The 9,676-nt window shown below is 45.9% G+C and overlaps 1 protein-coding gene across 2 annotated transcripts in view; it reads right to left on the reverse strand.

Moving 5' to 3' along the window:
- LOC145213828 (uncharacterized) overlaps nt 1-9,391 on the reverse strand; it is a 20,252-nt gene extending 10,861 nt beyond the window's left edge. The window contains exons 1-4 of one of the 2 annotated variants that reach the window (XM_080082246.1): nt 5,335-9,391; nt 2,758-4,366; nt 1,588-1,842; nt 881-1,176 (exon numbers count right to left, since the gene is read on the reverse strand). In XM_080082246.1, the coding sequence (XP_079938372.1) occupies nt 881-1,176; nt 1,588-1,842; nt 2,758-4,366; nt 5,335-9,124 (5,950 nt within the window). In that variant the 5' untranslated portion in view covers nt 9,125-9,391. Of the gene's footprint in view, nt 1-874; nt 1,177-1,587; nt 1,843-2,757; nt 4,367-5,334 lie in introns of both variants that reach the window. The other variant, XM_080082238.1, reaches the window with a different exon arrangement.
- Between the last annotated feature and the right edge of the window lie 285 nt (nt 9,392-9,676).

A 9,676-nucleotide genomic window follows, 5' to 3' on the forward strand; every position in this document is an offset into this window, starting at 1 on the left:
TATAACAAAAAACAAGTTGTCCTCCGAGGACAACAAAAAGTGCCCAAATGTTCTCATTTTAAAAGAATTTCTGATTTACCAAAAATACATATGTGACAATTACGCCTTTGTAAACAAATATACATATTTAGCTTATTTCTTAAAGAATACAGGTGGATTTTTGTGAAAATACAAGCTTATTTTATGTGATAAACGTGAAACTTTATCCAAACTGTTCCATGCCGTCTAATTTCTGAAGCTTTTAATTTTTGGGGGGTCCCTAAATTATTTTTTCATGTTCTTTTTAACAATGCGTCCTCCTTTTGGGGGATGGAAATATGGTAGGCCTATTCTAAGACGCATTTGAACATCCGAACTGTAAGGCCTTTTGGTAATTTGTAAAAACAAATAACCCGATCTACAGCTGGCTTAGTGTTTTTTTTTCATGTTTATTTACAGTAAACTTCAAAATACCACACAACAGTGTAGATTTAGGTATTTACTTCATTATGGCTGCAGGGCTGTGGTTTACACTAGAAAGGAAATGCGTTGTTTTAACCGCATTTTTACCTCAGTACCGTAGTAAACTTGCGCTTTTCTGGTCACATTAGTAACGTTCAATTTCCACCAATAGTTTTGCCCTGTAGTCAACTACACTTAAAATCATTACAATTTATGGTAACGATGCAATAATCGGAAATGTGTTGCGTCTAAGTATCATCCCAATAATTACTTCATACTGCTGCTGAACAATATGTTATGTGACATGAAGCAACATGTAAAGACAAATCAATCTACTTATTCTCATTAAAATTTACTATAAATTTGTAAACAACTTGGCATTGATAGTTACAGCGTTAATACTGTAGCAGGGTTAGTTGAAATCTGAAATTACCTTTACCGAGAGGAACATGGACGATGTCGTTATCCTCTTCTTCCTCATCCTGATCCTTCTTGTTGCGGAGGAGCCTCTTGAAGAAACTTACGGGATTCCTACCACGTCCTCCGCTTCCCTCATCTCTTCTATCTCTCGATTTCGACCTTGAGGCTCGCTTCCGGGAGCTGCTCCTGCTCCTCCGGAAGAAACTCCTCCCACCCCGCTCTTCTTCTGCATCCTCCTGTTCTCCGATGTCAATCTCACGAGCCTCAAGTCCCTTGGGATTTGATCGCTCCTGAGATTTTGCTCGGCGACTGGAGCTGCAAAGGTTGTGAAAAATATGCTTGGAAAATATTTCATTTTCTGGTGATGAATTTTTACACTTCAAAGCTGAATCAAACGCGATTGGTTGAAAATTTTTGTACCAAGATTTACTTTCAATCTGTGTTACGACAGATTCAAACGTTCTTGAGCATGTTAAATACGGTACATGCATATATTAGCATATATTTAAGTCAGCTACGAATCATTGAAACCGTAACAAAACAATTTGACCTAATTAAAGGCAATTTCACAGGTACATTTGTTTTAGTTTCATTCCAGGAGTCAAAAAATGTTCAAAGATTGAATCGACCAACACTTTAGCAATGAAACACATGTTCTACAACCAGGATCGAGACATCGGCCTATATTGCAAAGTTTCATGCTAAAACTATCAACAAAACACCAACCTTCCCCATTTTCGTTCTTTTGACTTTGATCTCGTCGGAGATCGATCTTGAGACTTCGATCTTCTCCATCGTGATGACATCCTCGATTTGTTCTTTTCAGGTTCCGTGGCCTGATCCGTAGAATCGTCCTCCGGTTCGGATGCCTTGGACCTCCGGAAGGATGATCTCAGTTTCGATGCTCTTCCTCGTCTCTCAACCAAACGCTGGGAAGCCGATCGAGGAGTTGAGGGCTCCGAGTCCGCTTCTGATTTTAAACTGCCAGTAAAAAAATGCTGATGTTACCTAATATCAACTCATACCAAAAGTTTGTTCTTTATAAATTTAGGCGAACTGGTAGTCTATTACGCTATTCCATTTGCAAATATTTTCCTAATTTAGTTTCTTTCTGGCACAATTTTCGTAACACATTCGTTAAGTATGCCCGTTAACTCCCTGTCCTAACCGTTAACTTGGTGCAGCAAACTTAACTGTCGCCATTACAACGATGTTTTAAGAAAAAACTGAACTACAGTAACGTGACTGTAACAGTGGTATGTGCTTGTTTAGTTTTCCGAGGCCACGGGCCCGAAACGAATTTACCACAAAAAGTGAAATTGCTATTTGGTTAGAACCACGTCGGGCATGAAAAGCCCTCGTTCGTCTGCGTTACGCGCTGTCAGTTTGCCAGGAACACGCTCCGAATTCCAAACTTGGCAACTTTAGGTGTGGCAATGACTTTTGATAAGTGACGTGATAAAGGCAATGCATGTTAAGCCAGTGGGTAGTCTGGTATTCAAAGAACCCGTCACAGCCAAAACTGCGGACGGTGATGGGAGAATAGCCGAATTTTAACATAAACTAATTAGTCATAAATAAACAAGTCTAGCCGTGCTGGGCGCCACTTAACTTTACAATATACACAAGACCACCATTACAATTACGTGATCTGTTTGGACCACTAAATAATGACATTGCATTTAGGAATCGATATGGGTGGCTTTTGCAGAGTTTATCTTAATGGTGTGTGGCATCGACCGACACGTATGACACGTTGCAGTTGCTGGAATTAATAACAAGCTAGATACGCGGCTCTTTGACAAATTTGTTCGTCGACTTACAGTTCCCACAATAGTTGCATTTCAGCATGACAAATCTGTTTTTACCGATAAAAAGAGTTCAAATTAATCTTACCTTTGTCGGTCTGCCTTTGATGAGCGTTTGCTGGCACCAGCGTCCTCTCTTATCTTTGGACTGGTTTGCTCTTCTACCGGCTCTTTTCCGGGTTTTTCGTCCGGCTTGGATCTTGGAGGAGTTCGGGATCGCCTGCTGCTTCCTCCAGGTGACTTTGATCGCTTCAGAAGCGACCTCTTCCTCCTGAGACTCGGAGAGATATATTTGCCCTCCTGGTTTCCACCCAACAAGCTCCGAAGCTGAAAACCGATTCCGGATTTCGTCGTGGTAGTGGAGGCAGTGTCGGACGAGTCGTCACCGTGATCGTCACGTGACTTCCTCCTCGGAAGTGTGTGGGCTTCCGCGGGCGGAGTCTGTTTTTCCTCTGTAGATCCTTTGGATAAAGAACGGGTGTGGGATCTCACAGATGCAGGAGTAGAGATTGGAGTTGGAGTGCCGTCTGAGAAGCCGGAGGTCGGTGCTCTCTCCTCTGTGGATGGAGAAGGAGGAGGTGATGAAGAAGATGTTGCTCCGGACGCGCTGCCAATCTTAGATCTTCCAGTTTCGTCGGTTCCTATTCCGCTACTGGCACGGGATTTTGATTCACCAGCGCTGTTTAGATAAAAGTTATCGTAGTCTACAGGATAGCGGGGCACGGGTGGTTTGGGTTTGTATGGCGACTCAGGCGGTTTGATATTATCCAAAATCTCCTGGACTCTGTTCTTTGCTTCTTTTTGTTCTTCAGATTCCAAAGGAGGCTGTACGACACTATGGTGCCCGCCTTCCAATTTGAACGGAACCTCTTCGTATGGATTTACGATTCCGTCGTCAAGATTTTCATCGTAGTCCAACTGCCCGACGGGGAACGGTCGATATTCTTTTGTCTGTTCGGAGTGGTTTTCACCTGCTAAACCACGGAGAGTTGGAGACGAGGCTGTGGTCGCCAAATGGTGTCTATCTTCCTCCCTAGAACGGATAGGTGAAGTAGGTTTCTTCTCGTTGCGTTTTAATGACAAATTACGGGAAGCGTCAGTGAGATTTTGTCGTATATCCGGAGTTGTACGAGTTGGCGACAACTCCTTCTTTCGACCTCGAGTTTGAGGTACAGGCTTTCGGGGTTCAGTTTCTTCAAAGTCGCCAACGCTACGAGATGGCCCTTTTTCCAAATACTCGCGTTCAAATGTGTCGCTACTTTCGTTTGCTGCAGTTGTGCGAGCACGAGGCAAAGTCGACGGCTGTTGCTGCTGTTGTTTATTGTCGCCGATACGCTTTTCGAGTCGACGTGCGCTTGGTGATTTTACTTGCAGTGATTCAAGCTTGCTGGCACTGCCTTTCGAGCGCTGTATATTTCCTTTATGGCGGTCTAAAGCGCTGACAGCCGAACTGTGGCGGGCCAGATGTGTCTCGGTGGCTGGGAGTGGCAGGCTAGACCTGCTACCAGCAGTTTGCCTTGATAAGCCAAGTTCAGAAGACAGCGAGTCGTTGACCCGATTGCTGGACAGCTGTTGAGCCTTAATCGCACGTCCGGTATCGCTTTTCTTTTTAACTGCCTTGGCGTACTTGGTAGACGTTGGCTTGTCACGTTTTTGCTCGTCAGCTCGTTGTGCCTCGGCGGCGCGTCGTGTCTCCCCTGCGGCGAGAAAACAAAACCGGAATGTAACGCGTTGTGAAAGTACGACGGAAAGCCTTTAAGTAACCACGGAAACATTGTAATTAGCAAACCCAGCACATCGCTCACTACTACCCGAATATATACATATATATATATATATATCCACATATCGGTGGTAATTTCGCAAAATCTAAACGCGTGACATGTCTGCTGTCGCGCAATGGGGCTTAGAAATACCAGCCTTATGACACAACTGACCTAAACAGTGTTACCCTTACACCTGGCCTAAATTCCTAAACCTAAACGCCTTGTTAACTGAATCTGAACAGCAGTTATTAAACTCTCCTGTCTTCGCTGTACGGGCGCTAAGCTGCTATGAAGACAGCCTTAGAGGCTTTCAACACACAGCCTAAGTGGAAGCCTTTGTGCTGACGGCTTTTGTTTGCATATGGGTCAATCATTACACACGTCTGCTGTTTCATCGGCGCACAATGTCAATGCCGAGGCCTGAAAGCGCAACTATTGCTGTTAAGACTTAGATGGTGACAAAGCGCTTTCTCATATCTGACTATTAATCATATTAGTGACAAACCAATTGGCTTAAGCGTTACGGTTGAACGCGCACTAAAACTTTTAATGACGTCGTTTTACGTCTCGAGTATTCTTGAGTAGTAGAAGTTATAAAGTGGCAAGGCATAAACTGTAAAAGGCTGCAGCGTATTAAGTCAAAAGACCGATATGTTATATATATTACCCAGTCGAAGTAGGTTTAAAGCACAACCGATGTATCTGTATTTTTATGTTATGCCCGCATTACTACAAAGAGTGGTAATTTGTGGAAGGCAATTTACTAGCATAAGCTTGGAAAGCTAAACAAACTGTTCACTTTCAAATTCAAAATAATATGTTTTTTTACTCAAGATTCGTTGGCATAAAATGAACTTTTTGTTACAAATTGTTCGTTAAATACATCGACAAAACCATACCTCCATAGTTCTCCAAGTTATCATATCCAATTTCATCGACCCCATTATCTTTTAAACCTCCATCAGAGCGACTTCGAACGTGGACAGGTGTCGGAGGCGGCTTGAACTCGGGTGCTCCTCTTTTGGCCGGAACGGGTGTCTTTTGTTTCACGCTAAAATCCAATGGAAAATTTGGTGTGTCGCTTAAGTTGCCATCATCCTGCTCTGAGTGACGCCTCGTCTTCTTTAAAGTGCCGACAGTCTCGTTGAACTCGTGAACTGATGACATTATGGAGGACGGAGTCGGCTCCATGTCATTGCAGCTTCCGGAAGACGGTGAACGGTGGAACATCCCTGAGTGCTCCCTGGATATTGTCGGGGGAGGAGGAGAATGGAGCTCTTCGAATGTTGGCTCCATCCTGGATAAATCCACCATTCCATATGGAGCGACATCCTGGACAATCTTTTCTTCCATCGGTGACTGGGGCTGCTTTACTTCTTTAGCAGACGACCGTGATCCCTCAGCACTTCTGCCTCCACTAACAGAGGACTCAGAAAATCGGCTTTCCCTGGATGTTGCACGCTTGAGACTGTTCCTCGAAGATGGAACGCTTCCCGAATCCTCATCACTTATAAATTCATACACTCCTTCTTTGTCGGTCGCTGAATCCCTAGATGTTGAACGTATCACGGAGCTTGTGTTGCTTCTACCATCCCAGGAACGCTCTCCAGCGCTTTGCTCTCGCATGAGAAGCGGGAAAGGTTTCGGCTCCACCTGCTGTTGTTGTTGAAAAGCGGTTTTGTGTTTCTGATCACCGCCGGAAATCGGGTTACTTTGCCATTTAACAGAAGCATCTGATTCCTCGGAAGAGGTGGTGGAATGCACTGTGGTGCTGCCGCTCTCTCGTACCGAATACTCTGACATCGCTGTTTCAGTTTCGGTGGTTTCCCCGTCGGCCATGTCGTCATCGCTGTCGTCAGCAAGTCGCCTGCGAGAGGAACATACACTGCTGCTCAACATGCTCTCCAATGGCGACGCGCTGCGACCCTTGCGCGAAGAAATCGAATATTCGTCGGCAAACATCGATGCGTCGTCCTCGGTAACTGAGGAAGCACAAGAGGAAGAATCCCCGAAAGTGCTGTCCTCTTCGAGGATTGGTGCAAGTGGCTCATCAACCAGTGAACGGGCCCGCATTTCTTCAGGAGAGAACTGCTGTACTAACAAGTGCTGTTGCATCAAGGCCGAGGATGGCGCAGCTGACGACGACGCATTGCCTTGTGATTGAAAGCTTGGTTGACTTGGCTGAGGCATAGGCGATGGCAAATGGGGCACACGAGGAGTGGTGGCAGCGTTTTGTGGTGACACATTCAATTTAAGTGCCGGTTTCGGACGCTTGGGTTCAGCAATTGATTTCTCCTGCTCTGTCGGTGTAACGACTGGTGAAACCTGCGTTTCAGCAATTTGCTTTGCTGAATGACGGTTAAACTTCAACTGTTTCGGAGGTAGCTTCGGCGGTGGGGCAGGTGAATTGCTTTTTGAATCTTGTCCGAGATTTTCTTTCAGTTTCTGATATTCATACTCCAGTTCGCCGATGGCGCTGCGAAAATCATTTGTCGCAGATTTATTAGACGGCTGGCCTTGAACAGGCGACATCTGACTAGTCTTGTCTGTTTTGAAAGTAGTTCTACTGTCGGGTATCTGCACGTTGCGGTCTGGACGCGTTGCAGTCTTATCGTTACTGCGCCTGGCATTCGTATCTTCGCCACGTTGACGCGATGCATCTAAAAGCATTTGCTGCTGTCGACGTAGTTCTTCTTTTTCTCGCTTCTGTCGTACTTTTTCCATAATATCCATATTGTCGTAGTAGAGGATCTCCTCTTCGATGTCGCGCTGTGGTTTTTCTGGCACTGGGAACGGGTTTGAACCGTCGTCTGACCAGTACTGCAAGGTCCCTTTCACTTGGGCAACGGGCTGCTGAATCTTTCTACTGTTGCTGCTGCTTTTCGTCACGTTTGGTCGCCCAGCAGAACTGTTTAAACTTGACGCTTCGCTCGACTGCGCTCCTTTATTCCCGCACCCTTCGACTTCGACAAAACGCTGTTGTTTGCCCATTCCGCGCGTGCTCGGCATATCCTCGGGCGTAGCGCGCTCGCAATCGATTCTTTGCGGTGGGCGCAAGACATCACTTACGACAACACCCGCCGCATTCTGCTGATGATTATTTGCCCCACCGTTTGTAGTAGCAACTTGCCACACGCCGTCGCCCTTTGGTGGCTCGGGAGGCGGAGGCAAATCTGGCGGTGGGGGCAAATCTGAAAAGTCCACTGCGTGATTTGAGTTGAATTTACTGGCTTTCGGGTACGCTGGCATCGCAAATGCTGCCTCTATAGTCGACACTGTGTCCTGTGAAAGTTTTCCCACTTCAGCTGTAAGAACTGGAGTTTCATCAACTGCGGACGGCGACTTTGGCAGCCCTGAGGCGGACGTCGAGTCGCTTTTAAACAATTTCTTCTTTTCCGTCGGCGAGATAAGGGAGTTGATGAGTTTGGTTTCAAACTCGTGTTCGTATCTCTGCTTCAGATCGCTGAGATTGTGCGACGATTCGACTCGTTCGCGCGGTTTATCATTATTCAACGACCAGGGCTGTTCATTTAAATAGGCAAGCTCCGCGGCTGTGGGTGCAGTAGCAATCAACTCGGCCTCACGTGATTGATATTCCGGTTCGTGATTGGTCACTGACACTTCGTTTGTTTCCATTCCGAACGACTCAAGGTCTTTCATAGCTAAAATGTCTTTAAACAGTTCGTTAGCCGTTGGATTAGGACCGTTTCTCCTGGTGGACTCCATTGACTGATTATTGTTGAATACTGGGTCGGGCTCAGGTTTCTTAAACTTGATTTTCATTTTTTCAAACTTTTGGCGCTTTTCAGATACTGGAGCGTTTGAAAGTTCATCCGATTCTACAGGTCCGGGACTCAATGTCCCGTTTGCCATTTGCGTGTCAGGTTTGAGATCCAGCGGGGCCGGGCGCATTTTTGGCTTACTGGCCACTTTGGGTGGGACCTTTCTCCCGTCTTGCGGTGCCAACATTGCCGGCCTTGTTGCTACTGACACAGGACTATCCATCGTAACCTTAGGGCTCAGTCTTGGTGATTCAGGTTTCGTTGCTGGTCTGTTCACTGCAGAAGCATGCTTTGATCCAATGTTATTTTCCAAATGAGATATTCCAGGCGAATGATTCAGCAACGCTGGGTACGGAACAGGCTTTTTATCATTCTGTTGCCCTGACAAAATCTTTGGCTTATTCGCTAAGCTCGGAGCCGACACCCTGCGTATGACCCTCGCGTTAAACTTGAACACGTTCTCACCACTGCCCGACCTTGCCTGATCTGGACTTGTGAGTAGAGCGCGGGGCTTTGGCGCCACAAACGGTTTCGGAGACAAAATCGATGGCTTGCTAATTGCTGATTTGGCTCTCGGTAGCGTCAGCGATTTTTCTGCGTTATTGCTGTTGTTGAAATTTCTACCGCTTATCGGACTGTAGTTGTCGGTCGAGTAACAGCTCGCATTCGATAAATTGTTCTCGTAGGAAATCGCTGCCGGCGGAGTTACTCCATCCAGGCTAGAGCGGCGTTTTTCGCGCGCCGCAAAATCGTCTTCACGCCTCGCCGCCTCTGCTACCTGCCTTCCACCGTGCTGTGTTTGTTTGCATTCCGCGAGCGTAGCGCCCAGGGCGACGTTTTCTTTCCACACCAGTCCGTCGTGCGGCTTTATCTCGACATTTCGGGCCATTTCGACCGAGGCCGACATCGCGCCGCTTCCTCTCGCGTCTGGTTTGTCGCGCGTTTTGGAATTCTTGTAGTTTGTTTTGAAGCGCCGTCGATCGGTCAAGTCGACTGGATGGGTCGGCCTGTCGCAGTAAAGTATGCACTTGATGTCCGACCAACTGCACGGGTTGATTGATGGATGAGTATAGAACACTTGATTACATGCTTCGGACAGTGAAAGCAAAACTGAATCCACTAAGGGAGTAAATGACAAAACGGAAAACACACATAAATGCCTATACAGAAAAAAGTACCTGAAAAAAATAAGACAACTTTGTAAATATAATTGACACGTTTTTTGTGCGCTTTATGTTTTACACTCTTACTTTTTACTCATAACCTGCGTCGTATCCACCTTAAGGTCATTATGAAATAAATTTGTATTTAAGGTTTATTATTTTTATTCACACAGTGATGAGTTGTAGTCGACCGGGTTTCCATGTTAAACGTGATAATAGTGTTGTTACATTTTTTTCAAAATACCGGAACTCTTGTTTAACGTTACAACATCGTGGCTGCAGCGGCGATAGTCTGT

This window comes from Phallusia mammillata, chromosome 1 (genome assembly GCF_965637545.1).
Source record: "Phallusia mammillata chromosome 1, kaPhaMamm4.hap1.1, whole genome shotgun sequence".
Classification (NCBI taxonomy): Eukaryota; Metazoa; Chordata; class Ascidiacea; order Phlebobranchia; family Ascidiidae; genus Phallusia; species Phallusia mammillata.